Genomic DNA, 25499 nt, shown 5'->3' with positions numbered 1-25499 from the left:
GCGATCCAAGCTCATATGGTATATTAATTTAAAGTTTCCTCTGTTGAGCGATGTAGTCAATAGGGCCCGTTTACAAAGCATGTACCTAACTTTGGCACGTTGCTCAAATTCTGGTTCAAAACCTATGTTTTAAATAATTGATTATGCCTGCTCGTAAGTTTTCATGGCTTCAGGATGCTTGGTTTGCCCGCAGCGAAATTACCTTGAAATAGCCGCATGAGAAATTAAAATTTTGTGATTCTTCTATAGTTTGTGGCAGCTTTTAAAAACATTTTAAAATATTTCTTAAAAATATCATTTTAGGGCAACAATGAAATGTTTCAATAAATCAAAAGGCTATTTTGTGCAAACTTTATAAATGCTACATATTTCAAATGTTTATAAAGTTAAATCAAAACTTTGTATGGCAAACCTGATCGCTGCATCGTTGGGGGTTATAGACAGCCCCAACGACAGTATATGCTCCTGCAATGAAAAGATGAAAGGGCAATTTGCTGGATTGATGGAACAAAGCTAAGGCTCCAGCGACAGGCAAAGTTCTAACGATATGCAAAGGGAACCCTAATTTCAAACTTGAGCAAGCATGCTGCAGTTGTGTTTTGAATTTTCTTTATAATCTTTTCTTGCAGGCAGTGCAAAGACTATTGAACCAACTTTGGATTTAAGTGCAACAAAGCTTGCCAGCTTGTTCTGCATAAAATGTGTGCCCAACTCCTCAAGGTTTTTTTGGCCCCCATTTTGAAGCATGTGTAAATTTGCATTGTGAAAGAAGATCTGTCCACAAGTGTATATTTGTGCACCTTGTAAGAAGCCAATGAGAGTCCTTTTTATAAAGAGAATGATCTTCCTCTTGTAAGGCTGCACCCTCTTTTGTATTAAGCTTCCTTCACAGATCGATTCTCCAGCATGGTTAATTAGAGTTTAGTGTAAATTTGGTTTGGTGAATTTTGCTGGTCTGTTTGATTGTTTCTTTATGGCACCTACAAATGAGAGTGATACTCTCCTATCAAGCAGTATTTAATATCAGAAACTGCATCAGATACTTTGAAGGACCCAATTTCAAAGGAGTTTTCATTGTTTGTGGAAAGTTTCTGAGGCTGCTTTCTGATTGTGTAAACCCAAAACTTGTACTGCAGAGTTCTATAATGGGGCTCATGAAGAGAATTCTAGCTTCTTAAGAGAGAGCTTTACTGTAACTATACTTATTCAAACAAATATCTAAGGGAAATGTTCTGATTAAACTTGAAGAATTTGTAGCAAAAATAATTGGCATCTATGCTAATTATTTGAATAGGAACAGCAGCATGGCAATGCGGAACTATTTGAAATTGAAGTCCAATATGGGATAGGATATTATGAGAGGGAAAACATTACAAAGTATTTTGCTAACATGAGAATGGTTTTCAGCTGCAATGTGCAAACAAAAGCAAAATGTGAAAGTCGAAGTAAAATGTGCAGAGATAGAGATGGTATGCCAAGTGTTTGACAAAATGTCAAGCAGGGCCTATGTAATGTCCCTACTAGTTAGGGATCATTGTCCTGCAAAACAGATTGTTAGAAATACAACAAATACACATATATAACTAATCTAACTTGCAATTTAACCTTAAAATACTTAATTAACACTAATCACAATTCTTATCTAAAAAAGGATACGAATGCCATATGGAGATATGTCCTTAGGCAGCTGTGAAGCTTGCCTTCTTGGAACCCATCTTGGTTCCAAGCCATCCAGGAAATCGAAGGTGAATTCGATTCCTGTCTTGGATGTAATTTCTTACACCCAAGCCATCCAGGAAATCGAAGGTTAATTCGATTCCTATCTTGGGTGTAATTTCTTACACCCAAGCCATCTAAGGAAGACCATATGTTAATTCCTTGCCTTGGATGATGTATCCCATCATCCAAGTCCTCAGAGGGGATCGGTCAGATCCTTCTCTTCTTGGATGAACTTAGTCAACCAAGCCATATATATGCATATAGATATTCAGTATATATACTGCCCTAGGGATTATCATAATCCCTCCTTTAGACTAAGGGAGTTTCCTCCCTATAGCCTCCATCATGTAATCATATTCTTGCCATTCATTGATATACAACATTTCATAACAATTCATATTATCAATGTCATTATAATTCCTATTATCATTATTACTTAAATTATAATCTTGTGACATACAACATTATGCTAAAATTCTGTACATACAACATTGTAATAATGATGACATAATTTTGTACCACATATTATAATAATTATGTCATAACTATTAAAAACACATTATAATAATTCTGTAACTACACATTATAATAATAATGACATAACTATTAAAAACTACACGTATATTTATATGTGTGTGTGTGGCACACACATCCACACACATATACGTACCTGTGGCACCTCTGCTGTTTCCTTCCTTTACTCTTACCTCTGTCTACACAGCAGTAACTCCTATCTTTTCCTATGTTCTGCATTTTCAACATTTTAATAATTTTCTTTTAATTCTTTAACTGCAGATCTGAATATTTATTTTATCTTCTATTCCTCACATCTTCACCACATCTACTCTTATACAACACACTTTTTAATATGGTCTGTACATTAAATATTTTTATCTGGTTGACTCCATACACACAACACATATGCACAGGTTGTCCTTTTTAAATCACAATTTCTGCATTACACATTATAACCTCACCTCACACATACACTTATATATTCCTTTTTTCCTCCTCCCCGGAATAAGAAAAATAAAATATATATATATCCCGTAACCTGAATGGTTGCATCCCTTGACTATAAGAGACATGTATTTCCCTAATCGTGACTTTTCACAGTTCACACAGGTCGCATCTGATAATGATTATTGTATTCCCTTAATCATGATCGATATCATCATTTAGATGGAAATCAATGATCCATACTTAACGATTATTAATTGAGCCTTGACTATATACTTATCATTATCGTAGCTGTGTTTAAACACTTCATTATTATAATGATTCAAGTTGAGGATTCGTTGTTTGCCTTTAATCTTTAATAAGTGCTTGGGTATTATGTTCTAGTTCGATTTGGTAGAGATGATGTTTTGTATTTGCCTTTATCATTAGTATCGTGCCAATTCATTATTATTGATGAATATAATAACTTTCATTGCTATCAATATATGCCTGAACCGAAAAACGATTATATTCGATTTATGGAAGCATTGTTATCACCGATTCTCCCTAATCATTATTTTGAGTCCTTGTTCCCTTGGGAGGCTCTTTCTTGTATATGATCTCTACCTAGCTGATTGTATTGCCAAGTAGGAAGATTATGTGTCAATATGATTAATGACATTAATACCGTATTTGCCCTCACATAATATCAGAATCTTTTAAGAAATTATAGCAGACTATGGTCAACGGAACTGGCCCCCTTAAAACAGTATGTGTAGCGTATCTTTTGTATGATGGGTCTTCATGAGCCTTAGGCATTACACCCCATCTTCCCTCTTTGCTACGTAGTTTCCCTTGTGTGTTTTTGTTGCAAAGGCAGGCAGACAAATCTGACATGTGTCAGATTTGGTCTGCCACTGTGTTTCTTGAATAATTATTTAATAGTAATCAATATTAATTGCAAATTAATATTTATTTCAGTAATCTATTATTATAGATATAAATGATTATTCATTATTGATAATAATAAATGGAGGATTAATCAATATTAAATAAGTGTATTGATATTAATTTTTATGTTTATTCTTTTGTATTTCAATTGTATTATCATTTATTATTGAATATATAAATTATGTTGATAATATATAATATTTAAATCATGTTCATAAATAATATTTAATTAATGAATTTTAAATAATCATTCATTGGTAATTATTATATTAATTAATAATAATAACTTCTTCATTTAGGGTCTCTCTCTTTCTCTCCGTATATATGTAATGATCCAGGAGGGGACATGACAGCCTAATGCAATATAATGCAATTTGTGGGTCAAAATGCTATGACCAAATATTGCAAAAATAGTTTAGTGTGTCTAAGGAATAAATTTTAGTTAAGTGCAGATTTGGCATTGTTTGTGAATTACTTTTGGGTGAATATTGGCTGTATTTTCACTTAAAAGGAGTGTAGTGCTGCAATTTAATAATTTTTCATCAAGTGAAGTGTTTTCATAGGAAAGGGCCAAGCAAAGGAGAAAAAGACAAAGATCATTGTTGCAAATAAAAGAAAGAAGGATGCAGGTAAAAGAATAGGGAAATCCTGAAGCTTCTTCAAACTGCCAGGTGTCACAAAAGGGAATAGGATAAGAAATTTCAGTTGCAGCTTATAGAATGCAGATCGATGGCAAAGATGAAGAGAGAAGAAAGAGAAGGATTCCAGATTCTAATTGCAAATCAAGTGCAGATGAAGGAGCCAAGTGTCATTTCTAGATTTAGTTTTAGGGGTTCCTCTTCTTCTTTTAATTCTCTTTCTTTCTCATTGTAAAGGGTTTTGAACTTTCGATTTAGGCAAATAGAATAGGAAAAAGTCTAGCTTAGATTTGGAAAATTTTCAGTGAATGAATGTATAATTTTTGTACCAGTGTCAATTAGTTTATGAACAATCAATGAAAGTGTTGTATTGTAGAAATCGTCTCCATATTGTATTCTCAATCTCATATAAATCAATAATATCAAGCATATTTTGATTTGTCATTATAATTTCCTTGTAATTGTGTGATTTTGTGTATGGGTTTCTTTCAAAGAAGGGATTAAAAACTGTATACAAATTATTGTGAATTGAGGGGAATGATATGGATCTGTGAGTAGGATTATGCAACAACATGAGAGGCTGGATTACTATTAAAGGGCCTCTAATTTGAAGTGATTTGTTGTTTGAATTTGCATCCATAATCTAAGATTTGATTCCATACCCTAGGGATTAGGCATTGATCTATGATATTGACCAAGTCTAGCTTAGAAACAATTCAAATTATCAAATCCTTTTTACTTTTATGTTGGAGGACTAGGTTTAGATTAGAATCTGTTCTCAATTGCTTGTCAAGTGTGTGATAAACTAAGAATGAAGCCAATTCAGGGTTTAGATATGCTTTCCTTGGTATATTTTCATTGAGAACCATCTGCTATAAAACACAATGTTTGTGCACAATTTGATATAGATCTTAAGGCATTGTATAGAGAGACCCACCTTGGTCTTGCAGAGTCAAAAGTGCATGAGATATCAATCTTTGTTTGATTCTTGTTTTTTGGCCACTGATCCAGGGATCTGTAAATTGAACTTGGCTGATTCATAGGAATTCCTCAGCAATCAGTTGGAGCAACCCGTTGACGTGTTTTTCATGCACAATGCAACACAAAATAAAATACTAAGTATTCTATCCTCTCTTGAACAAAGACTCCCCAAGTGCTAAACTGCGTGATCAAATGGGACAACTCCAAGGTTCCGAATGTTAGGTCTTGATGTGCTCTTGGATAAACTGAGTGTGTTTGATGTTATATTGCTGGAATCACAAGGGGACTTACATTGAATCTTGAATGCTTGAATGTCTCTCGAACGTGGAATTTCACTTCACTTAAAAAAAGGAAAAAGGATGAGGGTTGAGAAATCTAATCTAATCCTAAGAATGTAAGAGCGATGGACAATCTTTGATGAAATTCAACTAAGCTTTACTTTGACATGCAACGAACATCTCCACAAGGCTAGTGCAATCTTCTAGGGATAGCTAATGATTTTCAAATCACCACCACAAGCAGAGACACCATCAAGATGATGTATAACAATGAAGAAGTGATAATTGAAGTTAAGCTTGGCTAAGTTGGATCTAGTTGACTACACAAGACACTTTACAATCAGCACGGTGTTAGTAGTATGGATGTACGAATTTCACCATTGATCATGCAAAAAGTTCTTCCATTCATCTAAACAACATGAAAATTAAACGAGAAGTAGAGACTATGCAAATTGCTGAATCAACATATGAATTTCACCATATCTCCAATGAAGTTTACATGCTTCTTACAACAAAGTCTTGGCAACAATCTTTGCCTTCTCTTCCTACTCTACTCTAAGTGCTATCTGCTATTGAACTATTAACTATTAACTATTCGCTCTTAATTATTAACCTTTACAAATGAAGAAGGGGAGCCTTATATAGTGCTCTCATTACAATGAGTGGTTCTGATTGACTCACAATCAATGGCCAAGATTGAAAGATGAAAACCTTAATTAGGGTTTGTTACACCTATTACAAAGCATTTAATGTTTGACCAATAATAAAATTACATTTAATGGGACACATCCTTCCTTGAATAATTGACCAATAGATGACGACAGTAGGTGCATTGGACTTTGTGCCCACATGTGGTAGTTATCCTCTTTGATGGATGAGTCAAGTGCATTGAACTTGGACGCCTTATCTTAGAATGATGTGATTTGATAAGTGATGACTGGACGCCACTTTAGCTAGCTCATTGTAACCCATCACAAGCTGTAAATGAATGAGGCATATCTCTTGATACTCAACATTATCCAAGCGCTTGCAGTGAAGATTGGGATGATGTTGGGAGGTGTCTCCAAAATGTCTGATTTCCTGCACCTTGAATTAATTTCGAATTGTCTTTGAGTGCTTAAAATGATTGCAATTACCTTCTCGTATAAGTGCAAATCTAAAAGACACCTTTCCACCCTAGCCGACTTTGCAACCTTCTACCTAAAATCTAAATCGCTTCATGTTAATAAGTCAATTGTTTTGAAGGAATCAGGTCGGAGTTTATTTGCAATATCAAGTTGGATTTGAAACAAGTTTTACAATGATGCAAGTAGGCTATATGAATTTAATTATTTCCTTGCCTTAGATCGATTTAATCTTGCAATTTCTTTTTATTTAATGACCTTCAAATTTTGAATTCCAATGTGAAGGGGGGAGGCTGACTTAATTTTAGCAATGCTTTCATGTTATTAATTTTTATTTTTTTCTTAAGAGTCGGCCTTTCCTCTTTCTATTGGCGCCAACTCATGTCATGCTTCTCCATTGTGGAATTCGGCCAGCACAAGAAGTTTGTTCTTTTCCATAGACAAAGGAAGTTTGCGATTTTTGATGAGCAAAAACAATGCTTGGTGTTTGGTCGCTGATTTGACTAGGCATAGGAAGTGGAAGGTTGCGTTTTTGACACCCCAAAGGAAGTTCACTGATTTGGGGGGTCAAAGGAAGTTTGCTGATTTGAGACCCCAAAGGAAGTTCGCTGATTTGGGGAGGCAAAGGAAGTGCCATGGTAAAAGTTTGCGCTTTGAGGGAGGCAAAGGAAATGTTGATTGAAGGGTCATGCTTTTAGAGCATCAAAGGAAGTTTGTGCCTTTGGGACCCCAAAGGAAATGCTAAGGTCAATGTTTGAAGGAGCATTGGCAGTGATTCATCACTTGTTAATTATTACTCCATTCGCTCCTTTCACTTGTCATGGATCAGACTTTTGATAACCTCTTAGAAGCATTCTAGCATGGTCATGATCATCATCAAGCAAAGGAAATGCCTAAGAGAGGGTCGCGGATTTGAGGTGTCAAAGGAAGAGCATGAGAGAAAGATCATGGTTTTGACACCCCAAAGGAAGTGTCTCAAGAGAGATCGCGGATCTTGGGGGTCAAAGGAAGTGGATCAAAGGAAGGTTGCGGATTGAGGAGGGCAAAGGAAATGCTCCCAAGGAAGGTTGCGGATCTAGGAGGGCAAAGGAAGTTCGCGCCTTGGAGTGGGCAAAGGAAGTGGTGAGGTGAAAGATCGTGGCTTGAGGGGAGCAAAGGAAGTGACTCAAATGCAGTTCGTTAATTTTGGGAGGCAAAGGAAGTGACTCAAAGTGCTCTTACCTTGTTTGCTCAAAGTGTCCTTTGTCATTGTTAAAGCCCTCTCACGTAGTCTAAGACCCCATCTAGCATTAATCGTCTCAACCCTCATGACTCGATGCTTAGACTCTTCACCCTGAAGGCACAAGATGATGATGATCAAATGGAATGATCATCATGAAATCATTCATTTCCTAAATTTTGAGAGCTAATTGACCTCATTCCAACTCAAAGAGAGAGAGAGAACTTGATTATCTCCTGCCAACCTGAGACATTATACTTCCTCAAGCAAAGGCTAATAGCAAAAGACACTACAACTAACCTAGAAAGCAAAAAAGTTGTAAGATCCTGAACTAGAATCTTGCCCAAGCTGAAGTTTAGGTTTGAATTGAAATCTTTGACGAGCGAATAAGAAGAGTTTGGTATTGATGAGTTTTTTATTGTTTTTTGCATTTTTTGAGGTTCTTGCTTTTGGATTGCTAATGCAGAATGAAAATTGAATGCAAAATATCAAAGAATAAATGACTGACTATAAATTTCAGAACTCTGATTTTTATTGCAGCAGACACCAATAACAAGAAATGAACAAAAGTTTATAACATCCAAAACCAAAGTGGGCATACCAGGAGTCCAGCGCTGATCTGGAAGAGTGCTTTTATTGACTAAAATTGATGAATTATGCAATACAGGAGCTTCTAGAGGGTATCAATTGCTCCAATCTGATTTATTCTTATCAACTATAATTATCTTAAACTTTTATTGCTGAAATAGGTAGTTTTGCCACAAATCCCAAAAAGCTGCCACGCAAGATCCTCGAATTTTGCCTAATTCTCTCACTGAATTGCTGATATCTTCCACTTGTGCTTGTAGAAACCTATTTAATCCACTTATTTGCTGATTACTATGCCTAACAATGATTTTTAACACTTACTCAAACCCTAAACACTGCTGTATTATTTATTTGGCACCCCGACAGCTCTAGAAGTGGTATGGCCAGTCTAGGAGAGCCACGCGGGGCTTGGAAATGATAATTGCTGCCTTCAATAACCTCCAATAACTGATCCTCTTGTTGTTGCAGGTCTGAAAATGCCGATAAAGACTGATTTTTGAAGCCCAATCAGGAATTCTGAGTGAATTCCTCTGAAATATGGCTTGGGGTTTTGTCCAAGCTTGCTTGGAATTGAAGAATTTTCGTTCTCCAACACCTGAATGCTGCTGGTCTGATCTCAGAGCTGCAATTTCCCAAAAGAGAGATGAAAAATGAACAATAGAATGCCAAATGATTGCCATACACATTTCTTTATGCTTTTCCAAAACTCAGCGCCCAAGTTAGGCCTCCAATATACCAAGATGCCAAAAGATATTCTTCAACTTGGGCACCCATCTTGAGGGTATGAGTCATCATTGTTGGGGCCACTTTTTAAATTAAAGTTTATTTACCTTTTGCCTAGAAAGGCGTGCATAAGGGGAAAACTTTATATTTTATCATTGACATTTAATTAACCCCTTTTATAAAATATGTCTAATTTTAGAAAAAGTAACTTTATAATGAAATATTATAAAGTTTACATAATATATGCTCACCAAGGCCAAGAAAATGACTAAGTATAAATCACCTTGGTTAGCCAATCATCTCCTAATCTATGAACTTGCCTGCGAAGATGGCTAACATGCAAATCCATGCCCCTGAGTGATCACTGGGAAAGTGGGGACATTACAAAAGTGGGGGGTCCCCATTTGCAATGGGGCGATGTGTGAAAACGTCACAACACAACCAACACATGCCATTGCATATTTGAGGCTACTGACCACACTAAGGCACATTAGTAATGTCCTTAAAATCATCATCAGTTTTGGAACTCATGTCTAATGTAATCTTAGTGCTTGGAGGTAAAGGAATTTCACTGGCTTACAATCATGCATATTAAATTTGCGTAGAATAGTCTCAACATACTTAGTTTGAGTCAACCAAAGATTTCTATTACCTCTATCTCTCTAATATTTATTGGCTTACAGTTATGCATATTAAATTTGTGTAGAATAATCCCAACACACTTACTTTGTGTCAACCAAAACTCTCTATTACCTCTGCCCCGCTTGATTTTTGTTCCAAGTATGAACTTGGTTTTCCCCAAATCCTTCATCTGAAAAACACCTGAAAGTTGAGCTTTATACAACTCGCTAACCATTCCTTTTGTGTTAGAGAAAAATAACATATCATTCTCATACAAGGCAATGATTAGTATCTGATCATCGATACATTTAAAATATATACAATGATCTTCCTTTCTTTTAACAAAGCCCAATTTCATCGCAAATGAATCAAACTTTTTATAACACGTCCAGGGTGATTGTTTCAAACCATAGAGAGACCTTTTTAACTTGTTAGCAGATGTTTCTTTCCTTTTACTTCAAAAACCCTTTGGCTGTTGCATAAACATTTTCTCTTCGAGATCCCCATGTAAGAATGCAGTTTTGACATTTATTTGCTCTACCTCAAAATTATATGTTGTGGCAATGGATAAGAGAAAGCTAATCAAGACAATTCAGCAACAGGAGGGAAAATAGCACCAAAATCAACTCCCTCTCTTTGGGAGTAACCTTTGGTGACTAGTTTGGCCTTGTACCTCTCCAATGAACTTTCTGCTCCAAATTTCTTTTTGTAAACCCATTTGCAATCAATGGCCTTCCTTCCCTTGGGCAAATGAACAAGATCGTAGGTGTCACATGAATCTAGAGCCATCATCTTTTCTTTCATAGCTTCCTTTCAAAACTCATTTTCCTTTGAAAGAATAACTTCCTTGTAGGACCTTGGTTCATCATCAGTACTAGGCAAAGCAAATACACAATGGAAATTTGGTGGGCTATACTTGTCTATTGGATTCTGTTACCTTGAGGATCTTCTCAAGGTTGGTGTATGGGATTTTGCTTCTTGTTCTTCTTCAGGTTCTTGTTATTTTACCTCTTCAATTTGTTGAGAATTTCCACTCGAATTCTCATTTTCCTCTTTATTCTCTTCCTCATGTTCCCATTTTTGAACATTTGCATCTGATACCTGCTTCAATTCAAAGTGCATTGTTTTATGTGTAGTTTTTTTCTCTGGTTGTTTAGATATAGAAATACCTCTATGTTCTTTTCTTTAATATTCTCACCATATCCTATGAAAGTGCATTTATGTGCTTTTGGATTCAACTTAGACCACTTTTCCTTTGGCACATGAACATAAGCCTCACAACCAAAATCTTCACATGTGAAATGGATGGCTTTTTACCTGTCCACATCTCATAAGGAGTTTTATCAAGAGCCGAGCAAGGAGATCTATTAACCCAGTAACAAGCAGTCCCAAAAGCATCTGTCCACCTGTGCACCGCTTGCATACTTTTGGATTTTTCATAATTATATCTCCTATCTTTAGTGATGGATTGAGGTAGCTTTCTGTGAGTTAAAAATGCAGGTGGCTAACTCCATGTCTGTCTTGGGCCATAACATCATCTTAGTTCAAATTTATTGCAATCCACTGGTTCTTGGCTTATTTAGCTGGTTAATACATCTTAATGAAAGCTTTATCTAGAAAACAATTAGACTGGGGCGAACTCCTTGTAGGGTTGTACCAAGGCAATATTACAAATTCATTTCTTCTATGGCTTACACTGGATCTTACTGTATTCCTTACTCTAGTTACATTGTTTCTTGCCTTCTTTAGGTTGTGCAGTAACAATTCTGACTGACAAGACAATCTCACGAGTGCATGCAGAGATCATAGTTGAGGCAGCTTCTCCTTATAATAACTTGCAAGGTTTTACAGATATTCCTCCCCCAGAAATTCGCTTAAAAGATGTTTCAAAGTTTGGCACATTTGTTAACAAGGAAGTCGGTTCAAAACCAGTTTTTTCCTTACCAAATAAGGAGACAGTTTTAAACAATGGAGACTTGATCACGTTTGGAACAACAAATACAATATTTAGGTGAGCACTTGCCCTGTATTTTCTACTGTTTAAATTTTGTTAGCACCACTTTTTATGGATTTCATTTAATACTCCAACCAGTTGGTTGGATGGTCATTGGGAGATTTTCTGAAACTGTATAATAAAACTCTTTAGATTGGTCTTAATCAATGTTGAATAACTCTTGACAGGTTGAGCTTTATTCCGTTCTTATTCTGTATAACAGCTATAGAAGATTTGGACCTGAAACATCGTGTACATAACACTGTCTCATCAATAGGTTGGTAGTTCTAATTCTGCATCATTGAAGATGGTACTTGTAAATTTGACAGATTGTGATGTTAAACTACCCGTTCTTATTTGATTCATGTGCAACGTATCTGTGCATTTGCCTTGTTTGCATGATATCTTTCTAAATATAATTATACAGGAAGAAGACCAAATAGATGGTGGGATATGTCCTTTGCTTGTGTAAATCTTTTGCAGATTTCTGTCTAGACAATGCACTTTTGCTTATTGAATGGGTGAATTACTGCAAATTGCAAATTCTAGGTACAGGATTCTTCATCCCTATCATTGACTTCCTAGCATTACTGTCGATTGCACGATTTCAGGGGCATATTCAATAGAGAAATGGAAGTCAAACTGTACTCATCTTATTGTTGAAGACTCTTCTCCTATAACAAATGATGTTTTGGATGCTGTTGTGGCCAAAAAACCTATTGTTGTGTGCAACTGGATTCAAGTAAGTTTTCAGTTTTAGTTTATATCTGATGCTGAAATAGTTTCATAACTAGGAATGAGGTTTCTATCCGACTACTGTATAATATCATTTGATTATTGCCTGATGAAGAGAAAAATATTGAATATTTTTTGTATACTTTGCATCTTTACACCACACCAAATTAGTGGAGTCTGGGGCAGCCCCTCAGCTGGAGGATATGGGGGGCCAGCAACCCCTCATGCTGGGGTTAGGGAGGAGGAGCCACTGAAATTTTTGGGGCCCTTAGAGGTGGATTTTTGGGCAATGGTTTTAACTTTTACAGTTACACATCCATTGTATTGTAATGCTGCTTAGTAAGTGCCTAAATTGATCTGTATGAGTATTTGTGCATGAATAAGGGTTAAGCACAAGTGAGAAATAACTTGTTGTATCGTGATGGTCTAGTTAGTACAGTGAGTGTTATTTTTTCTGGGTATTTTCATGAAAAGGTTTCCTCTGATAAATTCTTTTGCTGTATTGTGTGTGCTATTAATTTCTTTTTATTGTATTATAGATTCTGTTAGCATTGCTTCTCCAGCATAGGGTTATTGGTCTTATCTCTCTTCAAAGTTCAAAGTAATCTCATGGAAAGAACTGTTTTTACTTTTTAGGTATTTAAGAGCAGTGCTCCAAAAATTATTTAACTTTCACTATTAAAAGTTGCTGGTACTTTTATTAACAAAAGAGCATAAACATCCAATAAGCATTGTAAACATTTAGAGTGGTACAAAGTTCAAGGTAAAGATAAATTAGACTACATTTTGTCAGCTTCCTGCATTGTAGCATTACACTAATGATAGTCAAATTACAACTACATTTGTGAACAAACAGTTCATACATAATTAGCTAATTGTCCAAACTCAAAATGTTTATGTCAATGATCATCATCTGTTCAAAATCTTTATATTATAGAGCTTTGCTCTTGCATACACTTTGGGAAATAGATACGTCTTTCTACCTTTGTATTGTTAGTAAGATTTACACTAGTGCCATGTTTCATTTAACCAACTTAAGTTATTTTTACTAAGCCATTGGCTCTATGATACATAAACTGATTTTAATTCAATTCATTTTATATTATATTCTTTAGCTTGCTCATTTAGATTCTCTTGCTGATATTTATCTTCATCCATCTGTCATTTTGTATGAGTGAACTTGCAAATGCAAGAGTAAATTGTGAGAGAAGAACAGTGACTAGTGTATAAGATCTTGAGGGATTAACATGATGTTCCTTGCTTATATTGTACATATTCATGCAGATAAAGTTGATATCTGTGAGTCTGCTAGTACGCCATTCTTGCAGAAAATTTTAGGCTGTTAGTGAATATTTTCATAGATTTGATTATTTAAAAAAATAGTGGGCGATAAAAGTATGTCTCTTATTTAGTTACTGTTGATGTTTTTTTAGGACACCTTGAACATAGAATAAAATACCAAGGTATTCTATCCCCTCTTGAACAAAGAAACCTTATATGCTGAATGATGTGATCGAATAAGGAAACTCCAAGGTTTACAATGTGAACAATGCGACTTAATGTGTAACATGCAACAACGTATGCAAATTTGAAATAACAACTTTCACATCCTTTCAGCAGAAAAGGGAGGGAAAAACTACTGTTTTTTTTTTTGAACATCAAATAACTGAAAGGAAACTTGTCTTAACTGAAATCTTGAATTAAACATAGATCTATGCTATGAGTGAAAATAGTAGATATGAATGTACTTTAACATTTCGATTTAAATGAAAAGAGAGTTTTAGGAAATACATTTCTCCAGATGCCAATATTCTGAAAACTTTCATAACTTCATCAATTGACCAATGAGGAGGGAAAGTATCATGAGGGCGCTTTTCCGCCCAACCACGAACTTGCTAGTCCCCCGTACCATATCCAATTGGATTGGCCCGACCCTTCGTAGGGAGGTAACAAAAGTCTAATTCATGCCATTTGACTGGAGGGTAATCCTACACAGATCCCTAGTTGGTCATACACTATAGGCTACCCCTAACTAGTATGACCTTTGACTGGATTAACAAATTGGTTGACGCTTACAAAAGTAACATCACCTTGACTGAGGGTTTCTATGTCATTGCAAACATGCTAATTCATGAAGTCATTTGTTCATCATCTTTCTTGGTTGGATTGAATCCTTGAAGGTAACCAGGTCCTCATGTCTATCTCTATGCTATTGCATTTTGATTCTATGAGGCTCATTGGCTGTCATTTATGTTTGGACCCAATTTTCACATACTGGTCAACAAACTTGAGGTGACTTATACTCTTAGGGTGTAACCTATCTTTGACAAAACCCTAGATTAGTTAAATACTGAGTTCATACTTTTACCCTTGAGCTAGCAATCCACTCTTTCACGAGTACAAGAATGAATCCATGCTTACTGGATATGTGGAATTCACCATTCCTCTTTTATATGAGCCAATGTCCCGTACAAATTTACCAGTCTTAAATTACAACAGTTGAATAGTTCACATTTCACACAGTCCCAATTCTGTTACTCATGAGAAGTAGCCCATACTAGGTCTTTATTAGCTGGTATCTGCCATTGAGATTACATATGATTATATCCCTTCATGGATGCAACTTGAACTTTTATGACATAGGCATATTTTTATGAATTCCTAAATAAGGATGACCATTAGGACATAACATAGAATGACCTTTTTCACACATGAATATTACATGAATTGACAAAGCAGTCAATAGTTCTCCTCAGTTTGGCATAGTTGATTTTATCGGCCGGTTCTCTACCTCATCCTGAGGTTAAAGGCCTTATTGTATTTTAGATGTAATTTGCTCCCTTCTAGTTTCATTGTTACGTGGTTTTAACCGATATGCTTACCTTAGTGCGGGAAAGATGAGATAGACAACAGGATGCTATCTTCCTCATCAGCTTAATTTTCTATGCTCTAAATGTATTATGAGCATTCGTGCTGCTACTGCACTGTCCAGTGAAACTATATATTTTTGTATGCATGTCAAATTGCATTAGGAAGCGGTGAAGCTATGTATTTCTATGCATATGACTATCTGCAATAAGAAGCGCTATAAGTTTCCTTGCCTATCAAATTTTTTCCCACTAAGGTATTGTTTACTAAATGTCTAAGTGCACCTATAGAATTTGTTATGCCCAACTGCATTAATGAGCTCTGAAATTCTACTCTTACCTGTCGTTTCTTACCAAACTAAGATAAGTTAACCATCTTGGTTGACAAAATTAATCTCTAGTTATTTGAGCAGCTTCCCCAGCTGGAAGATAGTACCCATCTCATGTTTATCTTACGTCTGAGCTAAAAATGCAATCTAAACAGCTCATTCATGTACTTCTTGGATAAATTTAAGTAGTAATGTACCTCAATGGTTATAAGTGTTTAATTGAGAACCCATTTGGGGTTTCTTAATACAAGGTTACCATGACCAATTAAACAATTTAGGCAAATATTTTTCCCATATCATTTAAGAATGAAATTCTGCCATATTGAAATATACAGCCATACTGTAATACACAGTATATGATATTTAATCTATTGTCAAAAGGTTTACTCTCAGCTGGATACATAATACACAGCCATACTGTAATACGCAGTATATAATATTTTATCTATCGTCAAAGGGTTTACTCTCAGCTGGATACATAATTCACAGCCATACTGTAATACACAGTATATAATATTTTATCTATTGTCAAAGGGTTTACTCTCAGCTGGATACATAATACACAGCCATACTGTAATACACAGTATATAATATTTTATCTATTGTCAAAGGGTTTCCTCTCAGCTGGATACATAATTCACAGCCATACTGTAATTTTCCGTATGCATTTTCTCTATGTTCATCCCTCCTTAATTCTGGCTCAGAAAGAAAGAAAGAAAAAGTATACACAAAGCTTACTAGGTCTATAAAATTAACATGACCTGGAAAATGAAGAGAGAGAGATCATTGGTTATGGCTTCCTTGCACAGTTCTTCAGCCCATGAACCCTTAGAGCTTCCACAAGGAGTACTGTTTTCTTTCTGGAATAGTTGCTGCTATGTTCAAAGAGATAGAATGTGATAATATTCTGAGCTCCCATCTTCTTTTTTCCTTCAATATCTTCATAAGCATCCACCATGATCAATAAACTCTAATTAATCTTGAGAAGTAACAAGGAACCATGCAAAATGTAGAAACACAACACATACATCCACCATAACGTCAATGAAAGTATTGAATTGATTTCAACATAACTTGGCAACAATTTCAAGCTTCCTCCCCCTTCTCTATTGCTACTTCTAATTGCTATCTAAGAACTATTAACTATCTATTAACCTTTGCAAATGAAAAAACTAGGCCTTTTATAGACACCACAATTACAATTCAAGGGCCTGGATTGATTCTCAAATCAACGACTGAGATTTTACAATAAAACCCTAATTAGGGTCAGTTACAACCAACTCTTTCTTGGCCAATGAAATAATTACATTATTTGGGACACGTCCATCTTTAAGTATGCACCAATAGGAAATGAGGTTAGGTATGTTGAACAATTTCAATGCCATGTGTTGCTTGCTCCTTCATGAGATGAATCGGGTTCAATGAACTTGGACATGTTTTTGTGGTACAATTTGATTGAGTTGATGATGGTTAAGATGCCACCTCAGCTACATCATCACAAAGTGTTTGTGGTTTAGCAATCAATATCTTTTGATACTCAACATTAGCCAGCTGCCTAATGTGATGATGATGGGGCATATTCCCAAATTGTATCATCTTTGGATGATCAAGCAAACCTTCTAACTTTACTTTACTCTTCTGAAACTATTTGCTTCCTTGATCATGTTTGCATTTCATCTTCTAACTTGGGAATTTCATCCTTGTGACTATGTAACATTGCACCTTGAATGCCTGATATAGACTTTGTGATGCCTATGCTTGATTCTCCTTTGTATGATGTGCTTGACCTTGATCTCCCTTGCCGAAGGAAATTCAAGATGGTAAAATTTCCTTATCCTCATTCTTGTGATTTGCACATCTTGATGTTTGTAGGGCGATCCCCATGATGTAGTCTTGAATGTTTTGAATACTTGAACCTTGGTGTGGAGATGTTCCTCTTTGTGCCTCCTTATGTTCACATTCCATGCCTTGATCCTACAAACAATCAATCACAAATTAAAACATTAAATACAAGAAGTCTTATCATATAAATTTCAAACCTTTAAGCCCTACACAACTTCATATAGAATGTATTTAAGACACCCATATGCATAAGAAGGATGGGCTCAAAACTAGCCCCGTCTTGTAGGGTGGGTTTAGAAGTCCTAGATGCACAAAGAAAATTGCTAAGTGCATTCAAGGGGTTGCTATTCATAATTGTAAGGTGTTTGAGTGGGATTTTATGGTTGATTTGCACAAATGAATGTATTGAAAGAACAAGAACACTTAAACAACTTTTTAAAGTTACTCCTCTCTTGAGCGCATATTAGAGGAACCCTTGCATATCGGGTTTAGAGGGACAACCTGCACAAATTCTAAGCTAAGCATGTATGTAAATAGAGTGCACTTAAGGGAGTCTCATGCATAAAGTCATGAGTGCAAATGAAGGTCACACATGCACAATTTCATGCACAAAGTAAGAGGGTTGATTTTGCCTTAGACATTTTTTACCATTCTCACCTTGAGCGCACGCCAAGTCCTATATTGCATGATGGGTTTGAAGGCCTATAATGCATGATTTGATACAAGTTGGGCACATTTGAGCAATAGCCTAGTATGGCGGGATTTTGAGGTTGTCTTGCACAACTACAAGGAAAGTGCGCACCTAGGGGCTTAGCTTGCACAAAGTAAAGTGGATCAAATTCTAAGTAAATGCTACCCCTTGAGCACATTTAGGGGGGTTTGAGCACAACATCCAATCCTTATGAGCGCACATCAATGGCAAGTTTGCATCAATGGAGACTTTGAACAGATTTCAACACTTAAATGACCCTAAAACTGCCTTCTCCCTGAGTGCACCTTGGGATGATACTTGCATAAAGTTTGGCCTTATCTTTAGAGTGGTTTTCAGGTATGCTTATGCACAAGTTAATGAGCGCATATAGCTAGGTGATTAGTATTGGCGGGATTGAAAGGATCACCCACACCAATGAATGTACACTCTCAAAGAGGGTTTGATCTTTACTTAACCAAATTTTAGCCTTAACTTTGTCTTGAGCGCATACAAGGTGGTGTCGTGTACAAGTTGTGATGCTAAGGGTATATAGATGGTAGGCATGCTCAACCTAAATGGAGCGCATTAGGACTATAGCTCTGCACAAGTCAATGCCTTGGCGGGTTTGATAAGTGGGCATTCACAATGTTGACCGTTGAGCCAAGGTGGAAATTAGGGAGTTGCATGTATTGGTGGGGCTAAGAGGCACATGCACACAAATCTATGGCGGGTTGAGGGCATTAGGATGCACAACATTATACATGAGTAAGTTTTTACTTAGGCAATTTTTCATATTTTCCCCCCTTGACCTTGCATGATGAGGACTTGAAATTCAAAACCCTGATTTGCCACTATATGCTCAATCATCAACTCCTAATGACACCCCCATACCCTTAGCAACTTGACGACTTTCAACTTGACAAAATTTGTAACTTCAGCCATTTTGACAATATTGACAACACATGACAACATTAGCAACCTTGCAATCCGACCTTAATTTTGACATTCACACTAGCAATCTCCTCTCAAGAGAAAAGGCTAACGACTAGGAGACTACTGTCATGCCAAGACGACTAACAAAACACCTAAGTGAAGTGAAAAGTGGGGGCCCCCATTTGCAACGGGGTGATGTGTGAAAAGTTGAAAACGTCACAACAGCTAGTAGTTGGAATGTAAGGGGGATTTGATGCAACGACATCCTTGGGTTGGCACAATCTTGCATCACTCAAAAATAGATATTTACCTTCCTGCATGTGAGCTTATTCTTTGTGTCTTGTGCTGTGGTAGATTGTTGCTCATTGGCATAATAGTGTGCATTGTGTCATGTTGGGTGGCTTTTGGTGTTCTGCACATTCTATTCCCTGTTGATGCATCCCTTTGAATCTCTGTTGAGTGCACGTTCTTGTGCGATGAAGACTTGCCTTTGATCCTTCATGCAACTTGTATTTGTGTGTGTACTTCACAGTGGTCAGATGATGTCACATGTTAGGGAGTTGGTCGTTCCATGAGAATATTTCTATTAGATGACACAATTAGATATTTTGATTGTGTGTTGATTCTAGGTCATAAGACTATCATTTTTAATTTATCAAGGGCTGGCTAGATTGTTCATTGTCAGACAGCACTGTGCTGTTTGAGTAATCTTCTGATTGCGTGTTTATTTCTGTGACGAGCTTTTGTCCTTCATGGTAGGGTAAGTGGCTCGCACTATAGATAATGGAGCTTTGCTCTTTTGAATAGTTTGGCTTTCTGAGAGAGATAGATTGGGTTGCACATATTGGTGGTTCCTTGTATTCTTGCCATTATTTTTGCAATTTCATTTGGTTTCCTTTGTTTTCTTTCTTGTTTTTGCTTTTGTTTGTGCTCTATGTGCTTGATCAACAGTTGTTCTTTTAAGCCCTGATCAACAGTGGCACTAGGTTGGTTCAATATGATATTCATCGATCTCGCAAGCCCCCAACCATGATAAGGGCTGTATTATAGATGTTTTGAAGATGAAGTGGCAATTCTTTGTGATTCTTAGTGCAAATGTCTAGTCCCTTATGTTGGTGTTCTAGAGGCAATCCTTTAATAATATAAAATGATATATGATTGGAATACAAATTTCACTGCTATAATGACTTAGATGTGTGTTCCTGAGTATATTTGATGTAATGTTCTTTAACTGCTCAATTGTTTCTTGTTAGTTTACTTTCCACTTAAAGAATGATCTGTTCTTCATGAATCCTTCTAGTGAATATCTAGTCTTATCAGAATACTTAAGAGTCCTAAGAAAAGTTTGGGTGTACCAATCTATTATATACTTGCAATCTCACATTGATTTGAAATCTTGTTAATCGTGAAGTCATACTTCATACGGTTCAACCTTACGTGTGAATGAAATAATAGAAAAGAAGGATGAGCAGATGAGGTGTTAGTTCAAATGCATGCCCAAACTATAACAAAGAAATTAAAGCTATGCAAACAGAAAATTTAGGATTGCTAGATGGAGAAAGAACTTGGGTAGAGAATCTTATAGAGTTCAACCCCACCAGTGAAAATCATGTGAAAGCATATGTAGTGACCAAAATGGAGGGAGGAGATGCTCATATTTCAAATATGGACTAGCTCCCACAGGTTCAAGTGTGAGGTATGTAGATGGATGACACCTAGGGAAGAATTGGAGTAGAGGATATGCATTTTTTGCACTACAAGAGCAATAGGAACAAAGAAGCATTTCTTAATAGAATGCCTGGCTTACATGGACATTTAGGTTTTGTATATGAAGATGTTGATGTGCGTTTTGATACACCAATTTGATTGGTTCCTACTTGAAAATGAATTATTTTCCTCCAAGGCTGTGAATATGTGGTCTAGTCTTCTTGGGTTCACTAAATGTCTATGTAAAACTATTCTGTTAAGGAGCTGCTGGTGTTTTCTAGGAAAGAAATGTGTCAAATCAGTTTTGGCTTGTTTGTATGCAACTTTGTGTTTACTCCAATGTTTGAAAGTTCATTAAAACTGGAAAAAGATTTAACATTCAAACTCACGGTCCAGAGGGGTATTCAACTGAAGGATTTGACCATTTTATGCCCAAAGTTAAAATTAGATAATATAACGTTTCAAAGCTTGTTCACTGAAATGAAATTTAATCACTATTCTAAACTGTTTTGATTATCTGGGTTTATAAAAAATGACAAAAAATAGCCAGGGAAGTGAGAAAAGGTGTTGGTGTTGGAAATAAGCCACACCCGGACTGACGATGGGCTGGTCCAAGAGGGGCCAGTAGCTCAGTGGTAGAGCACTCCAGCAGCGTATGGAAGGTCCTAGGTTCGAGTCCTAGCTGGTCCATGTCTCAACATGGTATCAGAGCTAGGTCTAGGCTAGGAGCCCCAAGCACATGAGAGGTGTGGCTTAAGGGGGGGTGTTGGTGTTGGAAATAAGCCACACCCAGACCGACGATGGACTGGTCCAAGAGGGGCCAGTAGTTCAGTGGTAGAGCACTCCAGCAGTGTATGGAAGGTCCTAGGTTCGAGTCCTAGCTGGTCCATGTCTCAACAAAAGGAAACAAGGAAAGAAATTATAAGAGACAAAGGGAGTATACCATGAGTTACCAGATTTTCTTGCAATTTTGTCTTAGAATTCTGCACATCCACTTACGACCATTTTAATAATCTACCTCTGCAGAATTGCCTAATGACAACGTTGAATTGTCAAGGGGAAACAATATAAGAAATAATTTAATTGGTTTATAGAGATAACAAAACACTAATGGGATTCACCCATAGAAAACACAGACTAGTAGAATGTATGGTTACCCATTAAAAACTCAAGAGAGATTTTATATCAGAAAAAAATTGAAGATTTGATTCTTCTCTTGATTCTATTTTCTGATACAATTTCAGTTCTGTGCTTCACATGGTTATGCTCAGGCATATATTATATTATTCAATATGAGTCTTCAGCAGGGAAGAGTAAAATGCCTTTATTAAAACAAATCATATTTAGGTTAATATTCAAACATTGATTAATATAATGAGTTACATCTTTGTGACAAAACAAAATCTCTTTATATACCCTGTCAATGTCCCCCATCCATTGCACTTCTAATCTTTACTTCACACAAGAGCTTCTAATTGTTGGATACAAGGTAAACGGTGCAATAAGAACATTAACCAAATAGTGTTTAAATTTGATTAATGCATGTGATTAAACGATAAGAATGAAATGAAACATAGAGAAGCATACAAGAAATTAACAAACCACAGGAACATGAATGTATGTGGGAAAAACTTATTTGTTAAAAACCAGACCACCAAAGAGAGCATAGGTTTGTATTAATCTCAAATACGTGAGTGTTTCAACCCATCAATTTATATCTTTATCCAAAAACATTTTTACAAATCTTACTTCTAACTCACATAATACATCCTCCATGTCAAGCCCTCAACATATAGACTTAAGGAGGTTTAGAAAACTACTATAACACAATACCATGGTTCCGAAATACCATGGTCAAAATTCTTATGATCCATGACATGAGAGTGTTCTCCCAAACAGAAGTAACTCCACATACAAATATCTTTGACCAAAGTGATTGTAATACACAAAGCAACTCCCAAGCACCCCTCCTTGAAGTTCTGATTACATCTCAAACACTACTCAGCACCAACACATAGATATTGGGTAACATGAGCTGGCACTATCATCATCCATCACCACGAGAGGGCCTATGCAAAGGCAATATGCTAAAGGTCTTCCTAACAGTTTTGCTACTTTATTAGCAAGTTATCTTGATTAAAGAAGAAGATATGACATGATGTTTCCACAGTCCATCTAAATGATTTAGTTCGTTTCAACAAAAATGATGCTAGAACACTGACATTGTTGTTGGCACAAAAATCCATAGTGAATGTTGGGCTTCGCTTCCAGAGAAGTCCCCAAGGCCATGCATATGATGGCAGTGGATTCCTTACCAGTTTCCACCCTTCACAATCCTTATATATTGAACATCAGCTATCAGTTTCTCTAGCTAATCTTTTGGACTAAGGAATGCGGAGCAAGAAGGCAGGGCTAGAATAAAATGAAAGTTTTGTGATCAACACCTAAATCTAGATGCCTTGGCAGTGCCTATATCTAATTCAGGCAGCTAACGCAATACTCTGATGATTAATAATCCATTCATTGATCTGGTGTATCATGCGATAAACAATAAAATTATTCTATTTACAATTTTACCATGTGCATGGTCACTTTTTTTGTTCAAGTCATACTTGGTTCATTTTAACGTGCTGGCCTTATATATTTCTACCAGGATATGATGGGGCAAGCATCTTCACTTTCAGAAATTCCAAACTGCTCGAGGTATTGAAAATACTCCTTTCTGCTGATGTACTACCATTTGAGAAAAACTCAAGTCTGAAGTTTGTAGTTGGAAATCTGGACTTTTAAATATTTGATATATATCTGATTCTTCTATTCCACTATTCTTTGGCTCCTTCAGATAGTAATTCTTTTTTCTTGTCCAGCTTTGGTCCTACTTTAATGCTAAAACAAGGGCCAGTATCTATACCAGTCAAGATTGTAGATTCAAAATTTCGGGAAACATGCTTATCTGGATTTACATTTATGGTTGGACCATCAGATTCGGTAATGTTTTTAGTCCTTTCCTATGATTTGTGAAGTTGATTTTACCTCAGAGATCTTTCTTCAGATGAATGTTTTATTGCAGTACCATTACAAAGAGAGATTGAAGCTTCTGCTGGAAGTTTGTGGAGCAACTGTAATTCCTGTTGCTAAAAAAAATGAAAGCATACAGGTATGGGGTACCTGTGTCCTGTATCACAAGATTTCTGTTACCCATTCTGAAATAAATAAAATGCCCTTTTGGTTCTTAATTTTCTAGTGCAATGTCAGCCAGGCTTATCTTCCATTAAGTCTACATACATCATATATTTACAGACATTTAATTTTAGATGATATTTTTAGCAATGCATTTGTATGTTCTTGATAAAGTCAAAAGCATTGTTTCTCCAAGTTTCCTGGATAGGAGGACATGATGACACTGATCCATTTGCCTACTACAAAACTAAGCTTTTTAGCTACAAAGCACCAAAATTTTACTTTATGCTCTAGTTAGAATGCAGTATTTCCTAATGGAAGCTTATTTTGATGCAACTAAGAATGAAAAAATGCTGCATCACTCGAACACACACACATAATAACAATTTTCAGCAGGGGAACCCTTGATGTAGAGGAAGAAATCCCCGCTTTGTAGGTGCCACAGGTACTTCCACCTCGTTTTATTATTTAGAAACAGTACAATGGATGAAATACAACTGGTTAGAGCTGCTCCAATACATAGTCTGGTTCAAATTGACTGTAACTGTGTTCGTAGCATGCAACAATGGTGACCAACCCTTCTGTGTCCTCTTGTGAAATTGCCACTTGTCACTGTCAAGACTGCCATGACACTTTAGTAACTGCGCTGTGTCATGCCCCGTCAAAAAAAAACATTACTAAGAAAGTTGCAGCAGAGAAAGGGTTTGAAATCGCTACCTTATATAAGGACAAAAGAAAGAAAGACGTAATAGGTCGCAGCATTAATAACTAAACTTAGGGCACAAAATAAGTCATAATTAGGGGTGACCTGGGCAAAAAGAAGGTAATAAATTAGGGTTGACCTGGGCAAAATGAAACTAATAAATAAGGGCTGATCTAGGGCAGTAAGTTAAGGGATTTATTATAAAATTATTCTCCAAAAGGTAGCAATCATGAAAGGGTGTGACTCTTGAAAAGGAAATGATGGGATGAAGGGGCATGACTCTATCACCAATTAAAGGTATAAAAGTAGGAACTCTACATCCAAGCAGGATATACCTGAGTATAAGCAGCCGATCAGGTTATCCGTTATTATAAGGCAAATATCAGAATTGTGCATTAATGCAATAAAGGCAATGTTATTATGCATCTATAATCTCTAGCGTATATCTTTACCAAGTTATTAATAAACTTTGAAAATGTAGCATGTTTCTTCAATTAATAAGTTTGTCTATTCTTTATTCCTTCAAACAATTATTGTGGTAATGGAGGGAAATATGTTAGGGAGAGGTAGCATATGTGCTCCCGTGAATTAAGTAGGCCAGCCGAAGGGATATAATTATCAAAGATGGATATTCCTGCCACTTGTGGGCCAAGGTGCGAGTTGTCTTAGTTGGATGGTCCGTGCTCTTGGGCTTAATTGCGCTGAATGGTCTTGCTCAACAACCCAGGTTCCCATCGA

The 25499-nt window shown here is 36.3% G+C and overlaps 1 protein-coding gene across 5 annotated transcripts in view; it reads left to right on the top strand.

Moving 5' to 3' along the window:
* The window catches only part of LOC131051837 (nibrin homolog), a 145847-nt gene that overhangs the window by 20707 nt on the left and 99641 nt on the right, over positions 1 to 25499 (top strand). For 2 of the 5 annotated variants that reach the window (XM_057986441.2, XM_059207547.1), the window contains exons 3-8: positions 11531 to 11792; positions 11963 to 12051; positions 12386 to 12516; positions 23532 to 23581; positions 23746 to 23866; positions 23949 to 24035. In XM_057986441.2, coding sequence (XP_057842424.2) covers positions 11531 to 11792; positions 11963 to 12051; positions 12386 to 12516; positions 23532 to 23581; positions 23746 to 23866; positions 23949 to 24035 — 740 coding nt within the window. The remainder of the gene's footprint in view (positions 1 to 11530; positions 11793 to 11962; positions 12052 to 12385; positions 12517 to 23531; positions 23582 to 23745; positions 23867 to 23948; positions 24036 to 25499) is intronic. The other 3 variants (XM_059207546.1, XM_057986442.2, XM_059207545.1) reach the window with 3 other exon arrangements.

Source organism: Cryptomeria japonica, chromosome 6, assembly GCF_030272615.1.
Source record: "Cryptomeria japonica chromosome 6, Sugi_1.0, whole genome shotgun sequence".
NCBI lineage: Eukaryota > Viridiplantae > Streptophyta > Pinopsida > Cupressales > Cupressaceae > Cryptomeria > Cryptomeria japonica.
The sequence above is the reverse complement of the archived record's forward strand: the minus strand, read 5'-3'. Positions and strand labels throughout refer to the sequence as shown.